The sequence below is a fragment of the Antechinus flavipes genome, chromosome X (assembly GCF_016432865.1).
Source record: "Antechinus flavipes isolate AdamAnt ecotype Samford, QLD, Australia chromosome X, AdamAnt_v2, whole genome shotgun sequence".
In the NCBI taxonomy this organism is placed as follows: domain Eukaryota; kingdom Metazoa; phylum Chordata; class Mammalia; order Dasyuromorphia; family Dasyuridae; genus Antechinus; species Antechinus flavipes.
This window is the reverse complement of record NC_067404.1, coordinates 53621597-53642317: the sequence shown is the minus strand read 5'-3', so window position 1 is coordinate 53642317 and position 20721 is coordinate 53621597. Positions and strand designations below refer to the sequence as shown.

At 36.8% G+C, this 20721-nt stretch overlaps 2 protein-coding genes and 1 long non-coding RNA gene across 3 annotated transcripts in view; 1 reads left to right on the top strand and 2 right to left on the bottom strand.

Moving 5' to 3' along the window:
• CUL4B (cullin 4B) overlaps positions 1 to 6308 on the bottom strand; it is a 56235-nt gene extending 49927 nt beyond the window's left edge. Inside the window, exons 1-2 of the mRNA XM_051968991.1 lie at positions 5941 to 6308; positions 4456 to 4669 (exon numbers count right to left, since the gene is read on the bottom strand). Coding sequence (XP_051824951.1) covers positions 4456 to 4465 — 10 coding nt within the window. The 5' untranslated portion in view covers positions 4466 to 4669; positions 5941 to 6308. The remainder of the gene's footprint in view (positions 1 to 4455; positions 4670 to 5940) is intronic.
• LOC127543033 (uncharacterized) lies at positions 2093 to 11898 on the top strand. Its single transcript, XR_007949117.1, has 3 exons — positions 2093 to 2640; positions 9935 to 9999; positions 11769 to 11898. It is a non-coding gene; the product is annotated as an uncharacterized LOC127543033 (long non-coding RNA).
• The window catches only part of C1GALT1C1 (C1GALT1 specific chaperone 1), a 43976-nt gene continuing 31431 nt past the window's right edge, over positions 8177 to 20721 (bottom strand). Inside the window, exon 2 of the transcript XR_007949116.1 lies at positions 8177 to 8272. The gene's annotated coding sequence lies outside the window, so the exon portion shown is untranslated. The remainder of the gene's footprint in view (positions 8273 to 20721) is intronic.

The window sequence follows — 20721 nt, the reverse complement described above, 5'->3', positions numbered from 1 at the left end:
AAGTAAGAAAGAAAAAGGAAAGAAGAAAGAAAAAAGAAAAGAAATAAAAAAGAAAGGAAGGAAGAAAAGAGAGGAAATAAGTTTTGCTTTTCTTCCTTTCTTTTTTTATCTTTCTTCTTTCTTTCTCTTTTTTCTTTATTTCTTCCTTCCTTCTTTCCTTTTTCTCTGAATAAAAAAGAAAAAGGGAAAGAGACTGAGAAAACAAAGGAAAGAAGTAAGATAAAAAAAAGGAAGAGAAAGAAAGAAGAAAGCAAAAGGAAAAGAAAGGAAGAAAATAAGAAAGGAAAAGAAAAAAGAAGGAAAGAAAGAGAAAAAGAAAGGAAGAGAGAAAGAAGGAAAGAAAAAAGAAAGAAGGAAGGAAGGAAGGAAAATGAAGGAAGGAAGAAAAGGAGAAAGAAATAATGAAGGAGAGAAAGAGAGAAAAAGAAAGTAAAGAAGAAAGAGAGAAAGGAAGAAAAAATAAAGAAGGAAGAAAAGAAAATAAGAATGTAACAAAAAAGAAAGACAGAAAGAAAGAAGAAAGGAAGAAAGGAAAGCCAAGGAAAGAAGGAAGCTAGAAGGGAAGAAAGGAAGGAAGGGAGAGAGAAAAAGAAAGAGGGAAGGAAGGAAGGAAGGAAGAGAATGTAAGAAAGAGAAAGGAAGGAAAGAAGAAAGAGAAAGAAAAAAGAAAGAAGGAAAAAATGAAGTGAGAGAGAGAAAGAGAAAGAAAAGGAAGGAAGGAAGGAAGAAAAAGAGGAAAAGTAAAGAAAGAAAGAAGAAACAAAGGAAGAAAGAAAAAAGAAAAAGAAATAGAAAAAGAAGAAAGTAAGAAGGAAAGATAGAAAGGAAGAGAAAAAGACAAAGAAAGAAAGGAAGAGAGAAAGAGAAAGAAAGAAAGAAGAAAAGAAAGGAAGGCAAAAGAAAGAAAAGAAAGGAAGGCAAAAAGAAGGAAAAAGGAAGAAAGAAAAGGAAGGCAAAAAGAAGGAAAGAAGGAAGAGAAAAAGGAAGAATGGAAAAACAGCAAAAGGAAGGAAGAAAAGGAAGAAAGAGAACAGAGAAAAAGAAAGGAAGGAAGAAAAGAGAAGAAAAAGAAAGGAAGGAAGAGGGAAAGTAAGCAAGAATGAAAGAAAAAAGGAAAGAAGGAAGAGGAAAAGAAAGGAAGGAAGAAAAAGAGAAAGAAAGAGAAAAAGAAAGGAAGAGAAAGAAAAAGGAAGGAAGGAAGAAAAAGAAAAATGAAAGAAAGAAGAAAGGAAGAAAAGAATGAAAGTAATGAATCCAGAAAAAAAGAAATAAAGGAAGAAAGAAGGTAGAAGGAATAAAGAGAAAAGAAAGGAAGAAAGAAAGGACAGAAGGAAGGAAGAAAAAAAGGAAGGAAGGAAGAACCAGAAAGAGAAAAGAAAGGATGGAAGAAAAAGAGGAAAAGGAAGGAAGAATAAAGAAAGAAAGCAAGAAAGAAAAAGGAAGGAAGGAAGAAAAAGAAAGAATGAAAAGAAGGAAGGAAAAGAGAAAAGAAGAGAAAAGGGAAGGAAGTAAAAAGAAAGAGAAAGAAAAAGGAATAATGAAAGAAAAAGAAAAAAGAAAGGAATAAAAGAATGAATGTGAGTAATAAAGAGAAAAGAAAGAAAGAAAAGGAAGAGAAAAAGAAAAATGAAAGAAAGAAAACAAAGGAAGAATGAAAGAAAGAAGAAAGTAGGAAAGAAAGCGAGAGAAAGAAAGAGAGAGAAGAAATAAAGTAGAAAGGAGTGAAGAAAAAAGAATGAGAGAAAAAGAAAAAGAAAGAATGAAAAGAAGGAAGAAAAAGAATGAGAGAAAGAAAGAATAAAAAGAAGTGAAGGAAGAAAAAAGAGAAAGAAGAGAAAAGGTAAGGAACAAAGAGAAAGAAGAAAAGGAAGAAAAAAGTAAAAGAAAGGAAAACAGAAAGAAGAAAAGGAAAGAGAGAAAAAGGAAAAAAGAAAAGAAGGAAGAAAGAAAGTAGAAAGGAAGTAGGAAAGAAAAAATGAGAAAAAAGAAAAAGGAAGGAAGGAAGAATAAAGAGAAGGACTAAGAAAGGAAGGAAGGAAGAAGGAAAGAATGGAAACAAAATAAAGAAGTATGGAAGAAAAAAGAGAACGAAAGAAAAAGGAGAGAGAAGAAGGAAGAAGGAAGGAAAAAAAAATGGAAAGGAAAAAGGACCAAATGTGCTTCCCTTGTATGGGAGGAACATCTATCCATTTCCAAGACAGCTGGCTATTGTTAACATTTGAACTTGTACTTGTTCTCATGGAGTCCCATGAAGGCAAACTTATCTGTATATGGATTGGAATGTTCTTTTATTTTGGACACTTGCTTGATTTCAGACCTCTGTAAATGGCTTGGAAGAAAGATTCCTTTTCGTGATATGCTGCATATTATCCTTTTCCTAGAAGCTCAGAATCAGAGGGGATATTGTTGAAAGTTCCTGTGATAAGATGGAAAGAACCCTGGGTTTGAAATGAGTCCTCTTATCTAGATTACCATGGGCAAGTCACTGATCGTGCTTATGTCTATAAAAGGGTGATAATACCTCACATAGCCACCCAAAAGGCTAAAAAAAGATTATGTCTATAAAGGGCTTTGTAAACTTTAAATGGTATATAATACAAGTTATATATAATACAAGAATGAAAGGAAAGAAGAGAGAAAGTAAGTTACAAATATCCCTTATTTCAATAATGGGGGGGGACTTAAAATAACAATCTACACAATGACTACAGTGATATAAATGAAAATAATATAAGATAGCTAAATTTGAATTAACTTCAGTGATTTTAGTTTCAGAAGGCAGAGAAGAAAGTACACATCCCTCCTCTTGGTAGAGATGTGGGGGGCCTATGGGTACACAACATTGCATATGCTGACAGACTCCCTTACTCTGTCAGTGAGCTTTGCTTAATTGTTGTTCTTTGCCTTAGGGAAGGTTCAAAAGAAGAAGGGGGATTATATTGGAAATAACTGATTTTTTAAAAAATAACCAATTTTCTCTTTTGTTCTCTTTTTTCACAACATAACTAATATAGAAATGTTTACTTGTATTAGATTGCTTGTTGTTTGTGAAGGGAGAAGGGAAGGAAGAGGGAGAGGTAGGGTGAAAAATTTGGAACTCAAAATCTTATTAAAAAAAAGAATCTTGAGAATTGTCTTTACAAGTAATTGGAAAAAAAATACTATTTACAAAAAAAATGCCCCATAATGCATCAATGTTTTAAAATGGGATAGGAGAAGAATCAATGCAAACCATGTTTTTTTATTTATGAATTGCTCAAAAGAACTAGGCTTGGTTGGGCAGGAAAAGGGAAGGCTAGGGGGAAGGAGTGGGGAGCAAGCTACACTAGTTTTTTTCAGATATTTAAAGGGCTGAAAGAGAAAATAAGAATTTCCCTGCTGGGCCCCAGAAGCTAGAACTGGGAGTCATGGAGAATATTCTAAAAGTTCTTTAAAAAAAAAGAGAGAGAGAGAGACTAACCTGTAAGTAGCCTTCGTGATTGTCTATCTTGTCCAGCCTTCTAATTTTCCTGATAAAAAAAAACTGAGTGATTTGACTAAGATCATACATTAACCTATTTTGTCAATCTATGTGATGTTTAGACCATTCCTTTACAGGTTGGGATAACAGGAGTTTCTCTCCAACTCTGAGATTCTGGAATTCTACAAATTAACCAAGGGCAGCTAACAATCAACACATTCTGGTCCTCCTGACTTTTACAAACTTACTACAGTTAAAACAATTAAAATGCCTAGCCCTGGACACCACCCCATTAGAGTCAGCAGCAGCTTAAGCCAAGGCTGGTATTTACTAGACTGTCCACTTAAATAGCCTTTTGTGGTGGCAACTGGGTTTTAGAAATATTAATTAAACTTCATACCAGTCAAAAGAGCGGGGGCCCTTATTAATCCTGTTTTAAGCAACATAATAATGATAGTTGATCCTTCTCCAGACTTCAATTTATGATGCTATTTCAGCCTCACAACAAACAGGTTGCTAGTGCAGGACACTTGCTATTTTACAGATCATAAAATGGAGGCCCCTTGAGGGGAAATTTCTTGTTCAACCTCACAGAGTTTTGATTCTCAGTTAAGCACACCATTTCTACTACCATAAGTTGCTTCTTACCTCAATCAGTACATGTGAATCTGTATAGGTAGAAAGATATATTTAGGTAGAGAGAAGAGAAAATGGGGGGGGGGAGAGATGGGAAGGCAGAAAGTGAGGCAGAGAAGGAAAAGACTAGAGAGGGGCCCCCAAACAACACAAAAATCCATAAAAGCTTAGGCAGAAAGGGAGAGAAAATTGTGGACAAAGGCAGAAAGTTAAAGATGGAAAGCTAGAAAGTTAGAGTTAGACATAAATGTAGGCCAAAAAAGACAAAAAACAAACAAAAAACAAACAAACAAACAGTAATAAGAAGTATGATACAGAGATACAAAGACAAAGAAAATAGATGAAATGGTTGTTCTCACCAGAGCCCATCTTCCTTGAATTGCTCTTCAGATGAGGATGATCTTGGATGTTTATTTTGCCTGCTCAGGTTGAGGTGAAACTCCAGAATGAATGCTCTATGGCCATCTGACTATAGGCTCTCCCAGGCTGCTGATAATCTCAGTGGAAGAGTTGGATCTTTTTTCACCTTCCAGGATATTAGAAACCTTGCTATCCACTCAGTTGACTTTTTCCCTTTTAAAAAAAAATGGGGGGAGGGGCTTCTGTGAAGTTGATTTTTTTTTTTAAACATTGCAAACAAAGTAATACTTTTTACCATTATTTTTTGATAGCCTATTTTTTGACCTAGTGTAGGGATACAAAGAAGGGCAGGGAGTGCTAAGACAAGCTCATGGTTACATCATAATAGGAATTTGGGACTATAAGGAAAAGCAGAAAGTAACCTGGACAAGACCGCCAGGATACTCGGACTTCTTTGATCCTGTTCATATAGGAGATAGAGTTCATTAATCAAAGCAAAGAATTCCTGAGCCAGACAGTTTCTCAAACAAGAGATTTGGGAAACGTGCCACTAAATTCAGGCGAATCAACACACAGTTTTTATTTTATGCTGTCTAAGTGAACTCAAATCCACCCTCAACTTCTTTTCTCAAAGATGTGCTATCTATCTACCTTGGCACCAGGCCCACTAAGAGCAGCTGTGATTCTGATGGAGTCCTGGAGAGTAGAAAGCAGACTGTTTTCCCCAGGGCCTTTGGTATTAGGGAGATATGTAAACACTTCATTATATTTCCAATCACAGCAGGGGTTACCATGCTCCTTCTTACTTCCTGTTCACTGTTGAGTGACTTCCTATTTTGCAGTTTCCCCTTAATAAAATATCTTAACTGGAATAAGTGGATTTGAAAGGGACTCAGGAGTTCCTAAACTTCCCAAATCTCCCCAACAACATCTTAAATTTGGCTACTTGACCATTAGGGGCTCACTTTTTTAGGTTATGAATTACTATCCCATTGGATGATAAACTATGTAAGATAATAGATCTCGGATCTCAAACCAGAAAGGTCCTCAGGCTCCATGAAGCCCAATTCCCCCTTTTCACAGATGAAACTGGAGGGGGGGCAGTAAAAGAAAGTAACTTGCCCAAGAAATAAGCTTCAGAGACAGAATTTGAACCAGTACCTCGGGCTTCAAAGTCAGTGTACTCTCCACTCTAGTGGTCCTTCTTTAGAAGACATATACATAATCCCCAGGAGAAGTTAGTATATGGAGACCCTAACAATTTAATGTGAAAGGCTGCTTAGCAGCTTTTCTCAAAGCATCTTTCCCAACTTGAGATCTAAAGAGGATCCTATGGGGAAAATGTGATATGGAGAGTATTTTAGAGATTTTTTAAAAATCTATTCTACTTTTCTTAGATTATGTAACTTCCCCAATAATAATAATTTTTTAAAAAAAACCCTTCTTTAACCGAATAAACAACTCTAAATCAAAGAAAAGTGTACCTTGGATCCAGAACTGCAGCTCCTCTCTGCGCCAACCTCCAGAATTCTCATAAGTCTGCCCTATTGTTACAACTGGAACTCAATGACGTATCAGGTATTCCACCTGATTATTCTGACAAACAGCATCGTTTTATTCGATATTAAACTGACTGTACAAACGTATGCTACCCAGTGCTCACTAGGCTCTCACTGCCACAAGTCTGTTCTTCTGAATTCTTCATCATTCTTCATCTCATTCAAGTTCCAAATCTTTTCTCAAGCCTCCCATATCACCTTCTGCACCCTATCAGCTGAGAGTCTCATAGGAATTTTCATGAAAATAAATTCAGATCATTCCCTTAGAGCAGGGGTGGCTGAAATTATATGTATAATCAACCACAGGTAATGATGAGCTGAAAGTTAGGTACAATATCCCCCCGCGGCTTGAATTCGATAAGTTGATAATATTATATGGCCCGCCAATGATGTCATAAATATCAAAATGGCCCTTGGCAGAAAAAAAGGTTCCCCACCCCTAACTTAGAACTACCTCTTTCTCCCTTCTCCAAATCTCTGATCCCTCTGACACCACCCCTATGCCTATCCATCAGGCCACTTTCCAATGGAGAAGAAGTTGAGGACTCGAGTACTCCGTTATTAACTGGACTAAGGAGAGGCTTGAGGCAGGTAGACCCACCAGTCTGCTATTGCAGTAGTCCAAACTTGAGAGAATGAAGGCCATCATCATCAGTATGGTGGCAGTGTCAGAGGAGAAAAGGAAGCATATGTCATAGATGTAACAGAAAGAGAAATGGCTGGCTTTGGCAATAAATTGGATATGAGGGAGAACAAGGAGAGAGACAGAGACAGAAACAGAGAAAATCAAGGAGCGTTAGTTCCAATTTTTTTGGATACATTTTAAAATTCATTTTAAACTTAAATACAAAATGAGTAAAGAAAAAAAAAGAACTCCATGTACACAGCAGAGAATTCAATAGAATCCAACAGAATTCAAGAGAGAGGATTCAATCTAAAACACTATCCATCTCAAGAAAACCTATGTAATAAATAGGACACATTATTTTCAAAGTTGCCCAGTTTTTCTATACTTCTTTGTTGGTTTTCTTTTGCTCCCTGCTGTGTACTTTTTACTTTATTTTTTTCCCTTCTGTTCCCCTCCCACCAAGAAGGTGATAATTAAATGCAGATATACATAAATATCTATAAACATATACATATATATATACATATACTCTCATGCACATATATATAAGACCATACAATGCTTAATTTCACTTGTCATCTCTTTCTCTGAAGATGGATAGCATCTTCGTTCATAAGTCTGCCTTTCCATTTTTTTCTAAATTGACCACTCATCATTTCTAAGATCACAATAGTCCTACCTAATCTGATCTTATATGAGAGATTGTCTATGAATGTTTTTTTTAATTTTTATGATTTTCTGCGTTCTTTCTATTCTTGGTTATATTGGTTTTATTTATATCAGAAAATTTTGATTTAAAATAATAGAAATTATCCACTTTACATTTCAACAATGCTCTCACCTTATAATATAGTTTAAGGCAGTGGTTCTCAAAGTATGGTCTAGAGATCCTGGGGATCTTTGAAACCCTGTTAGAGGGTCTACAAATTCAAAAATAGTTTTTATTTCCAATAAATGTCTATAAATATAACCCAGATAAACAAAAATGCTTTGGAGAGATCCTCAATCATTTTTAATAGGATAAAGATACTGAAAAAAAAAGCTTGAGAACCACTGGTTTAAGGTCTGATAGTGCTAAATCTGCTGCCTTTACATCTTTTCCCTCTGGTTTCTTTAAAATTCCTGACCCTTTGTTCTTCCAAATGAACTTTATTATTATTTTTCTAACTCAGTAAGATAATTTGTTTAGTGATATAATTGGGATGGCATTGAATAAATACGATTGCCACTTTTTTCTATTTACATTGACTTTACCTACCCATGAGCAAAAAATATTACTTCAATTATTTAGAACTGATTTTATTTATATAAAAAGTATTTTATGTTTATGTTCATATAGTTCCCATGTCTGTTTTGACAGGTATTTTAATGTTCCAAATTCAAATGAACAATTCAACAAACACCTCCTACCATATGCCAAAAGTGATTCGGGTTCTGCCTTCAAGGAGCTTGTATTCTACTGGAAGTTGTTTTTGTTGAGGTTGATGCTTGTCCTTCATTCTCAAGGAGGACCATGACGTCAGGGAGGTGATGCTTTGATATGCAAGTGAATTGGATTTAAGTGAGGGTTTAAGCTATACAAGGTCACCAGTCTCACTTTCTCCTCCTCCGGTCCGAGGCTGCTCATCCCTGAATAGAATATAAAATACTTGAGGAAATTTTTGATCTTTGCAACTTTAGTGCCTAGTACAGTGTCTAGCATATATCAAATGCTTAGTAAATTATGCTGAATGAAGGGATGTATATGGATGCTGAACTACAGTGGATGGTGTTGGGCCAGAAATTCCATCTGAGAAGAGAAAGAATAGTAACAAATTAAAACACACACACACACACACAGAGAAAGATTAGGAGGGACATGAGAAAAGTACAGAATGTTTTCCTGATTATTTTGTGAAAGTTTATATATGTGTATCTATGTATACAACATAATATAATAATAATGATATATAAAGTACACACAATTTGTACTTAATGGCTTGGTATATCATCTTTTAAGATATTGTCATTTGATTATTTGAACATTTGCTTTTTTTTGATAGTTACAAAATTTAGAATTGAGAAAATACTTAAAAAAAACAACAACCCTCAATCATTAAATAAGGAGACGTGGGAGTTGCCTTTTTTCTCTTGGGAATTCTCTTACTTCACTTTAATTAATCAACAAGCATTTATATTTTTTCTTTTAAATAGTATTTTATTTTCCAATTACATGTAAAGAAAAATGTTAACATTAATTTTTTGACTGTAAACAGTATTTTATTTTTTCCAATTACAATTTTCATCATTCATTTTTTTAATAAGATTTTTGAGTTCCAAATTTTTCTCTCTTCCTCTCTCCTCTTTTCCTTTCTAAAGGTGACAAGCTATCTCATTAACATTCATTTTAAATAAAATTTTGAGTTCCTATTTTTCTATCTCCTCTTCCTCTTCCCTCAGACGGGGCAGATCCTCTCAGATTTGATCTCTACTCTGAAACTCACTAATTGCCCAGAGGTGATTTAAATGATTTAGCTGTGAATTTGTATTCACTAGTCACAGGCATTGTTTTTGCAGATGCTGGTGGTGCAGCAAGTGGTGCTTGTGGTTGTTTCATTTACATAAACAAATAGGCCCATTTATATAGCACTGAGTAACTTACCTAAATTCATGGAGATAGTAGATATCAGGGCTTCTTGACTCCAGAGAGTCAACTGAGCCTCTAAATTCCTACTCTTAACTCTAGGCCTGAGATTTGAAACCTTTTTTATGACCTGGTTCCCTTGGGCATTCTGGTAAAAATGTCTGGATCCTGTCTAAGAATAATATTTTTAAAAACAAAAAAAATATAATATGTAGGCTTGCAAAGGAAACCAATTATATTGAACTACAGACATAATTAAAAAAACAAAAAAACAAAAAAACAAGTTTAGACTTCTAGTAAAGAACCTGTGCTGTAGGTCAGGGCTTCTTAAACTTTTGCCACTTGCAACTACTTTTCACCCTAGAATTTTTTACTCAACCCCGGAGTATATAGATATACAAAATAGATGTAAAAACCAAATGTTTGCTGATAATAAATCATGATTTCAAGATCCCCACATTCAGTTGGAGACTCCACATGGGGTCCCAAACCACAGTTTAAGAAGCTGGGATTTAGGTTCCTGTCCATGATTATACTTCTTGATTTCAAGGTAAAACTGAGATTTTAGACAGCATTTTAAGTTATACAAAATGCTTTATGTAAATTGTCTAATTTGATCTTCACAAGAATCTTTTGAGGTAGGCATTAATGTTATCCTTATTTCATAGATGGGAAAACAGAGTTTGAAAAAAGTACCATGACTTTCCTGGGGTAAAGCTCATAAGACTCTGAGGTAAAGTTTAAACCTGTATCCCTAACTCCTAGTCTAGTACTCCAGGCACTATAGCATGCTGCCTCCTAAAATGTATCTTCACCCAAGTCAGTCAAACCATGTGCTCCCCAAACTTCTATGACAGCTCTCAAGAAACCTTGGATGTGTTTGTTAAGGCTACTGCTTTACTCCATTAAATGAAATGCTTGTTTTACAATCAGCAATTGACTCTTACAACCCAAAGACTCTTGTAGTCTAGATAGCTTTAAATCAATCGTGTAACTATGAACCTATGGTCTCTTGTGGGAGATCATTGACATTGTGTCCCATTTTCACCTATCATGATATTTTCATCAAAGATGCCCTTGGCCTGTGTGTAGGTTATGCTGATGACAATGTTCTACAAATGAGAAAGAGGGTTCCTGGGTGAAAAGCTCCTGTGAAAGGCTGAATACTGTTAAGGTTTGTATACAGGAGAGCTTTAGGTTCAGACCTCAGATTCTTCCAGTGCTCCCAACTGCTCCTTGACATGGTTTCTAGTAGACTACTGGTCTAGTGATGCCATGTGGTGGTACATCATGTACTATCGCCATCTCTAAAGATATTAAAAGGAGCCAGGAACTGCCTTGTGGGGGCCACAGGCAGCAGGCAGCTCAATGATAACAGTGACCTAGAGAGGAGTACTTCTGGGAAAAAAATGTCACCTATGCAATGTATGCTTAGAAAAGGAGATCATATCAATTCTGATAGACTCGGCTCTTTTTAATAGTGAGGTAATTCAGGCCAGTTCCCATCTGTATCCAAAGAGAGGACTGTGGGACTGAGTATGGATCACAACATAGTATTTTTACTTTTTTTGTTGTTTGCTTGCATTTTGTCTCTTTCTTATTTTTTTCCCTTTTTGATCTGATTTTTCTTCTGCAGCACTGTAATTGTGGAAATATGTCTAGAAGAATTGTACATGTTTAACATATATTGAATTACTTGCTGTCTAGGGGAAGGGCTTCCCCTTCTAGGGGAAGAAGAGAGGGAAAAAAGTTGGAACACAAGGTATTACAAGGGTGAATGTTGAAAATTATGCATATGTTTGCCTTAATTAAAAAAAAGAAAAGGGAATCATAGAACAAGAGGGAAGAATAACCAATGAAAAGCCCTGATTGATGCCAGCAAAATATTAAAAGATATTTAGGAAGGCACCCAGCATATTGATTCAAAATAATCATAACTGTCTACAGAAGGCTTATGGGAGGATGTAGGCAAAAATTATATAAGATGAGGAATTGAGCATGGACAGAAATTTGTTCCATTGGGAGGTCAGGCGGTCAGGAGAGGAGGGGGTCACAGATTAGTTGGACTATAGAGGAACACAATCTTGTGATCTCCTTTTGTGTGTGTCATTTTTTCCCTTCAAAAATTTATTAATACTTTTTGTTTTCCCATCGTTTTCATTTCCAAAGATAACTCCTCTTTCCCTCGCCAGCAAGCCCTTTTTAAAATAATAAAAGATTAAATAATAAAGATTAAAAAAAACTTTCTTTCCTTCCAAGCGTTTGCTCTTAGATCAAGGGGAGTTCATCATGCATATCAATATTCTTCCAAACATCCTGAACTCCCAGTTCTTTAGCAAACTAATTTCTAATAATATGTACTCCTCCTTCTCAGCTACACACACACCCCAATGGTCATAGCCTTGATCTAGTCATGACTCATAAATGTTCTACTTCTGTGTTCATGAACTCTGAAATTCCTTTACTTGATCTTAATCTTTTGTCATGTCATCTTTCTTGCAGATTGGACCAGACCATACTTTACCACCCACCCTGCTCCAGTTCAACAAACCCCAGAGGCTCTCTATCAATTCTAGAATCAAAGAGAAAATTTTCCTTTTGGCATTAAAAGTCCTTCATAAGCTCTTTCCTACCTTTCCGGTCTTATACTTTACTCTCCCTCATATACTCTTCAATCCAGTCAATCTGGCCTCTAGTCATCCTCAAACAAGATGTCATCCCCAGACTCGGGGGCTTTGCACTGGATGATCATCATTTTGCTCTCTAGCTTCCCTGACTTCTGGTTTCAGATCAAATTCAATCATCTACCAGAAACTTTTCTTGGGCTGTCTGAATGCCAGTGCCTTTCCTTCATTATTTATGTCCAGTTTGTCCCATATATATCTCGGAGGCTTGCAATTATTTGCAAGTTGTCTCCTTCTTTAGACTGTGCCCTCCTGGGGCCACGAACCCAGACATTTCTGAGTATCCTCAGAGTTTAGCACAGTGTCTGGCACATAGTAGGTGTTTAATAAATGTTTAACTGGGAAAAAAGAATAAAGACAGTTCAGCAAAAACAATATGATAACTGACCATTATGGTTGTGTATGCTAGTTTTCAATTCTACCAGGAAGGTTGTGAGCTTCATTTTCTTAATTTTTCTCAGGGTTCAAATTTAGTCTTCATTACTCTGTGACCTTTTAATCCCTATTCCAGGATTCCAAAGCACACTTGCAAATGAGTGGGGAATAACAAATGCTTGCAAATATTATCAACTAAAAAACATTTTTTTCTCTGAAAAAGAAACTTTTTATTCAGGCTATGAGATCTTAGGAAAAAGGTGAGGAAAGGACAAAGTTCAAGCAATGAGGAAATTCCCACAAACAACAAAACATCGTCCAAATTCAGATAAATAACCTGTCTTCTTGAAGCTTACAATCTGGAGATTTGCAATCAAAACAAAGGACATATACTTATTTAAGAAATCAATTAGGAAACACTTTTCTTGGTGGATATTCCTCTTCTGGCTATCCAGAGCTGGCCCCAGAGCATCTGGGATGGATCTCCCTAGCAAGTCTGGGTTGTGACTGATAGGTGACTTCAACAAGTATGATTTAAAGGCTCAGATTTATTGCTTGTCACTGAGGAGAGCTAAAGGGAACTTTGGATGTCATCTATCAAGGTTCTTAACTTAGGTGTCCATGAACTTGATTTTTTTTAACAGCTTTTTATTTACAAATATATGCATGGGTAATTTTTCAGCATTGACAGTTGCAAATTTTTGTTCCAACTTTTTCCCTCCTTCCCCCAGATGGCAGGTTGACCAATACATGTTAAATATGTTAAAGTATAAGTTAAATACAATATATGTATACATGTTCAAACAGTTATTTTGCTGTACAAAAAGAGTCAGACTTTGAAATAGTGTCCAATTAGCCTGTGAAGGAAATCCAAAATGCAGGCGGACAAAAATAGAGGGATTGGGAATTCTATGTAGTGGTTCATAGTCATCTCCCAGAGTTCTTTCCCTGGGTATAGCTAATTCAGTTCATTACTGCTCTATTGGAACTGATTTGGTTCATATCATTAAGAGAGCCACATCCATCAGAACTGATCATCATATAATATTGTTGTTGAAGTAAATAATGATCTTCTGGTCCTGCTCATTTCACTCAGCATCATGAACTTGATCTTTTAAAAATTATTTTGATAACTGTATTTAGATACGATTGACTTCCTTCAAAATTCATTGTCTTTTATTTCATTCTAAAACATCATTCTGAAGAGTCCTAGACCTTACCAAAGTAACAAAGGGATGTAGAAGACCCAAAATGAAAACCACTGAGGTGCTCCAACCCCAGGCCCATTGCAACACTCACTTCTGTAAGTCCACAGCTGTCCTTCCACTGCTTGAACAATTTTAATAATGGGAAACTCACTGTCTTCCATTTGGGAAGACCTGATCTTCTTATACCTAGGGAAAGAAGCTGGACCCATTATTTGATTGGTATAGGGAGGACCCAGGGGAGGACACTCCCTCTACCAAGGCTGCTCTGTACCTTTTCTGCAATTTCTAGTCTTAGACAGTTACCTGGGTTACTGGTAACTTGTCTAGGATCACACTGCCAGTAGGTTTTACAGGCAGGACTGGAACCCAAGGCTTCTTGACCATAAGGCTGGCTCTCTCTACCATCCCTCACCTTATTGCTTCTCTCTCACATATAGGTAGTAAATGAAAGTGTGAGGGATAGAGGAGAGCTTGGTATTCTGAAGGTGTTCAAATCCCACCTCTGAATTTTAGAGTTGTCTGATCTTGGACAAATCATGATGCCTTAGGAAGAACTCTGGAACTTATTTGCTATATTGGTGGAGAAAGTTCTCCACAGTATCACAGATCTTTTCTGTATTTCCACTCATTCTAGGCATCTCTACTTCACACTTCTGGTTCTAGTCCTGCCCTCTGGAGATAAATCAGAATAAATCTCAACGCTTTGTCACTCAAGAACTATTCAAATACTAGAAACCTTCCTCCCTCCCTCCCTCTCTCCCTTCCTTCCTCCCTTCTTTCCTCCTTGCCTTTCTCCCTCCCTCCCTTCCTCCCTCTCTTCCTCCCCCCTCCCTCCCTTCCTTCCTCCCTCCCTCTTTCTTTCCTTCCTTCCCTCCTTCCTTCTTTCCTTCCTTCCTTCCTTCATTCCTTCCCTTTCTCCCTCTTTCCTTTCCTCCCTCCCCTTCATCCTTCCTTCCTCCTTCCTCTTTCCTTTTCTCCCTCCCTTCCTTCCTTCCTCCCTCCCTTCCTTCCTTTCCTCCCTCCCTTCCTTCCTTCCTTCTTTCCTTCCTTCTTCCCTTCCTTCCTCCCTCCCTTCCTTCCTTTCCTTCCTCCTTCCTTGGAAGTTGGCATACTTCTTTTGGGAGAGCTCCAGAAAAGCTAATTACAAGTCCTGGGGATCTAAGACTCAGAGTCTTTAAGTGGCTTTCTCAGGATCACATTACTTGAAGTTGTTTAAGGCAGGATTCAAACCCAGTCCTGTACCTCAATGGCCCAGCTAACTATTTAGGTCAGACCCAGGTTTTTAGAGGCCTGAAAAGTCCTCTGGAAGCTTGTGGCAGCTCTTTTCCTCCTCTGTTTAAAGGGGCAGCTCCTTGGGGCAGTTAGGTGGCACAGTGGATAGAGCACTAACCCAGGAGTCAAGAAGACCTGAATTCAAATCCGATTTCAGACACTAACTGCGTGTCTGAAAAATTCAACAACTGCCTCAAAAAGAAAATAAAGGGGCAGCCCCATCTGGTTAAATCAGGCAGCAAGATGGTATGGACATATAGTCAGGAAATGGGAATCAAGGCTCCAATGATGATTTCTCTGGTATCGGGAACTTCCAGGTAAGGAAACTGAGTGCAAGAGGAAGGTCTACCTTTTCTCTGCACTTTACAGAGCTGCCATTTCCTCAAAGGAAGGACAGTTGCATGAAGTCCTTGGAACTCTTAAATTCCCATAATCTGGGGCTCAGTGATTTATACTTATTGGTCCAGAGCAAGTCATTTTACAAGACGAGGGGGTTGGACTTGACCTCATAGGTTCCTTCTAGCTCTGAGCCTACTTGCAAATTCATGGACAATCCTCTCAATTTATCAGAATGTTTTGAGGTTCTGTGATAAAATAGTGATCTGAATGGAATCAGAGGACCTGGTTTCAAAACGTGCTTCTGCTACTTATGTGGATGACACGGGACAGATCATTTCACTCGTGGAATCGCAGTTTCCTCATCTGTGCAATGGGAGGATTGGACCAAATGACCTCATAGCTCTCCACTTCTTGGGAGGTAGCATGGCCTTCCAGTCAGAAGACCTAAACCCAAATCTCATCCGGACCATTTACTACTTGGGTGACCTTAGGCAACTTGTGGAACTTTTCCTGAGCCTCAATTTTCTTATCTGTAAAATGAAAGGGTTAGACTGGAGGGCTCTAAGGTTGCTTCCAGGTACTGATCTTCAGATTAGCTGAGGCAAATCACTGAAGCCTACCTGGGCCTAAGGGGTGAACTACATGGGCTCTGAGGGCCCTTTCAGCTCTAGAACTAAGATTCCAACTGTTTAACTTTGAGCAGATCAGTTAAGCTCAGAGTCTCAGTTTCCTCCTCTGGAAAATGAGGGGGTTGGACTAGGTTGTCTGAGATCCCTTTTAACTCAAACCTGTAATCCTGTGTCTGATCTTGGGCTAGCCAATTTCCTTCCTTTCACTTTGCTCCCCAGTAAAATGTGAGTCCGCCCGAGAATCTCTGAGGGCCCTTCCAATTCCATACATAAGATAACCTTGGAGAGGAAAGACTGGATGGGCCTTTTCCAGAATCCTGCTAAGGTATTGTTGTTGGGGTATGGGAAGATAAGAGGGAGAAGTGATTGAGAACATCCTCTACACTCCCATCCAAGCCAAATGCCACCCACATAAACGCATTCAATACAAAACAACAAACTATCATTTCCAAGATGACAAGAGAGAGATGAGCCAAAAGATACTTTCTCTACTCCTTCAGTTTTATGGGGTTTTTTCTTACAAACATTAGATTATATAAATATCATAGGCACTGCCTACTTCAGGGATATTGTGGAAATGTTGCTTTTTTGTCCTAGCCTATCTCTATTTTGGTTTAGCCTTGCAAACATTTGTATCTTTTCTCCATGTACAAGGGAGATACTAGCACAAAAAAGCTTTTACACAGCTGGGAGTCTTTTCAAGGACCACAAGAAGGATGGCCTGGAGGGATGTTCTAGAGATTACATTCTGCCACTTTTTGGCCTTATTATTATAGACTGACCTTCCATAGTTTTGCTATTTTTTTTTTCCTTATCTTTTTTTTTTTAAACACTGCCTTCATTTTCTGATAGATTTCTCTTCTCTCCCTATCCGGGGACCCTTGTAACAAAAACTTTTTTAAAAAGCAGTTTAGTAATTAATACACTATTCCTTTTTGCTCTGCTATATAATGTTTCTCATCCATAGTCTTCTAGCTCTGCAAAAAAGAGAGGAAAGTACATCTGACCAATTCTTCTCTGGGACCAAGTTTCTTTAGACCTACTTTCTCTGAATACATAATCTTTTATCGTTGGTAAAATTTGCTTCCAGAATCTTCCCAGCAATATGCTATGGTAAGTAGTACAATAATAACTCACAATTTCAGGGTTTAATGTTTAAGGTCTTCCTCAAAGAGACTTTTCGATTTCTTGGAGCACAAGCATCACCTGTGTCTTACAGAGGGTAAGTTCATCTATGTAGATCCTAAAATTAGAGCTTGCTGACCCCTCAAAAGTCATGTAGTCCAATCCTCTCATTTTACAGAAGAAGAAGCTGAGGCTTAGGGAACAAAAGGGACTTGCCAGTGTCTGAAGCCAGATTGGAACTCAAGGTCTAGTGTTCTAGCCACTAAGCCACCTACTTGCCTTGGCCACCTAAGAGTTCACAATTTTAGCAGTCTTGAGATATCTGTATAGGGAGGAAATGGAGGCAAAGATCTGAAATCTCTAAATCTACAAGAGCTAGTTGCTTCTGGGTCTTCAAAGGGAGATAAGATTCTGAGACAGATGGGGCCACAAGAAAGGCCACAAGGAGAGGGCCCAAATAAAGGAGAGGAAAAAAACAGAAATCACTTGCATCTACTGGGGTTCTTAATCTGGGGGGTCTATGAACCTGTTTGTTGGAAATCTTTGGACAACTGTTTCAATCTAATTGGTTTGCTTTGCAATGCTAGGTATTTCATTTTCTGTACTTCAAAACATGATGCCAAGAAGGAGTGCCTAGACTTTACCAGGAGGCAAATGGGTCCAGGATATGAAAACCAGTTCAGAACACTTGATCTAGGAAGATCAAAGGAAGGTTTCTCAATCACCTTTGATCACGATCTTGAAGCATGATGAGAGGAATGTGCACAGCAAGAGCTGCTGGCACAACAGTAACAGCAATAGTGTAATGATCAACTATGAAAGGCTTGGCTACTCTCATCAATACAATGCTTTCAAGACAATTCTAAAGGACCCATGAGGAAAAATGCTATTCACCTCCAGAGAAACAATTGATGAACTCTGAGTGAAATATAATATAATATATAATTTTCTTACTTTACTTTTTCTTTTCTTTTTTTTAAATGGCTAATGCAGAAATATGTTTTGCATGATTTCACATGTATTATTGATATTGTATTGCTTACCTTCTCAATGGATGTAAGAAGAGGTGAGAGGAAGAGAGAATTTGAAACTCAAAAATTTTAAAAGAAAAGAATGCTGAAAATAAATAAACAATAATTTCAAAAAGAGAGAGAGTTGTTGACATAGCTAGAACTATCACCAAACAACCCAGGTTGTGTTTTACATGCCAACATAGAGTGGGAAGGGAGCAGCTTCCTATTCTACCTCTCCACTCTTATCCCTACTGGCCGTTCTCCTCACTGGACTGGACTGAACATGGTTCCAAGGTCCTGTAACCAATGAGGTCCTCTCCTGGGGCTTCTTCTTACCTGGGTGATATGATTTGGTTCCTCACTGTGACTAGGGCCAGGATAGCTCCCCTCCACCATCTCAGCTACTTCTCTAACCAATCAAAACCTCAACCCCACACCTTTAGTAAAATCGACCATGTGTTGGGGCATAAAGGCATCACCAAAAGAATGTATAAATGTAGAAATACTAAATACATCATTTACTGATCAAAATGCAATGAAAATTTTATTTTTATTATGATACAGCGTCCTTAAAAATAAAAAAGTAATTGGAAACTAAATAATGTAATTTTTAAGAACTGGTAAGTCAAGGAAGAGATTATAAAAAATAACAAGTTTCATCAAGATTGTGCACGTATAACATCAAATTGCCATCTTAGGGAAGAAGATAATTTGGAACTCAAAATTTTTAAAAATGGATATTTGAAATTGTTTTCACATGTAATTAGGAAAAAATAAAATATTCAAATCTGAGAGAGAGAGAAAAGAGAAGAGAGAAGAAAGAAAAAAGAAGAAAAGAGAAGAGAGAGAGAGAGAGAGAGAGAGAGAGAGAGAGAGAGTTTCATCAAAGCAAATGTAATGTGACAATATACCAGAACTTATGGGATGCAGTTAAAGCAGTTCTTAGGGGAAAATTTATAACTCTAAATGTTTTTATCAACAAAAGAAAGAACATATGAATGAATAGGACACAAAAATTTAAAAAAAAAAAAACTTGAGCCAGAGCAAATAAAAAATCCCTAAACAACAAAGTAGAAATTCTAAAAAGATTAAAGAGATAACTCAAATTAAAATAAAAAGATTATTGAACTGATAAAACTAGGTGTTTAAAAAAGACAAAGTAAGCAATTAGCTAATCTGATTTTAAAAAGAGAGAGGAAAACCAAATTGTTTATATTAAAAAATGAACAAGTAGAACTCAAAACAAGTGCAGAGAAAATAAAGAAAATGATGCTCTATTATATACTAACAAAATTGTTGACTTAGAGGAAATGGATGAATATTTACAAAAATACATAATATTCAGCTTGACAAAAAAAGAAATAGACTAATTAAATAGCTTATCAGAAAAAGAAATTGACCAAGATATAAATTAATTCCAGAGAATAAAACTACAGGACCAAATAGATTTACAACTCTAACAAACATTTTTTAAAAACACCAATTCCAATACTACCTGAACTATATGCAAAAATAAAGGAAGAGATCCTGTTAGTCTCTTTCCACGCTATGGATATAGTCTGGCTACTGAACCCAGGGAGAGACAAAGCAAAGAAAAAAAATCTATAGAGCAATATTTCTAGGGAACATTGACGGAGAAATGTGAAATGAAATATCAAGTAGACAACGTCAACATATTAGAAAGATTGACATTCTCATCAGGTTGGGTTAATACCAATTAGTCGACTACCATTTATGAAGCACCTTCTATGTACCAGGCATTGTGTTAAGTGCTGAGAATACAAAGAAAGGCAGAAGACAATCTCTGTTCTCAAGTTGCTCCCAGGCTAATGAAGAGGATAACAGGCAAACAGGCTATTCACCAGCAAGCTACAGAGACTACTTTAGGGATTGTCTCAGAGGGGAGGCGCTGAAATGAAGGAGAATTGATAAAGGCTTCTTGAAGAAAGTGGGACTTTAGCAGAGGCTTGAAAGAAGCCAGAAATGCAAGGTTGATTAAACATAAGGAAGACTATAAATAGAATATCATGTTAATAATATAAATAATAAAAACCATATGATTGATTATAACCATAGATGCTGAAAAGGCTTTTCACAAAACGCAATACCTGTTTCTATTAAAAACTTCAGGAATCAGATCTTCCCTTAATATAGTAAATGCTCTCTATGTAAATCCACAAGCAAAGGTACTATGTGATTGAGAAAGTTAGAGGCAAGAATTTCCATTATCATCACTACTGTTTAATGTAGTGCTAGGAATGCTAAATGTAGCAATAAGACAAAAAAGAGAAATGAAAGGAATAACACAAAGAAGAGACAAAATTATTGGTTTGTGAGTTATGTTTTACTTGAAAAAAATCTAAAGAGTCACCCAAAAATTAGGAACAATGAATACACTCACCAAGTTTGAGGATATAAAATAAATTCACAGAAATCATCAGTATTCCAATAAGGGATTGATTCCAATTTTATATTACTAAGAGTCATTCCTCAATAGATAATGGTCAAAGGATACAAATAAGCAAGTATCAATAACCATATGAAAAGCACTCTAAATCATTACTAATTAGAGAATCACAAATTCTACAGGAAAACAAGCACACTTGGAGAACTGCTGGTAGAACTGTTCTGTAAAGCAATTTTTTTTTAGCTGAAGCAATTGGGGTTAAGCGACTTGCCCAGGGTCACAGAGCTAGGAAGTGTTAAGTGTCTGAGATCACATTTGAACTCAGATCCTCCTAACTTCAGGGCTGGTGCTCTGAACCACCTAACTGCCCCTTGTAAAGTAATTTTTAAAATATGCATACATA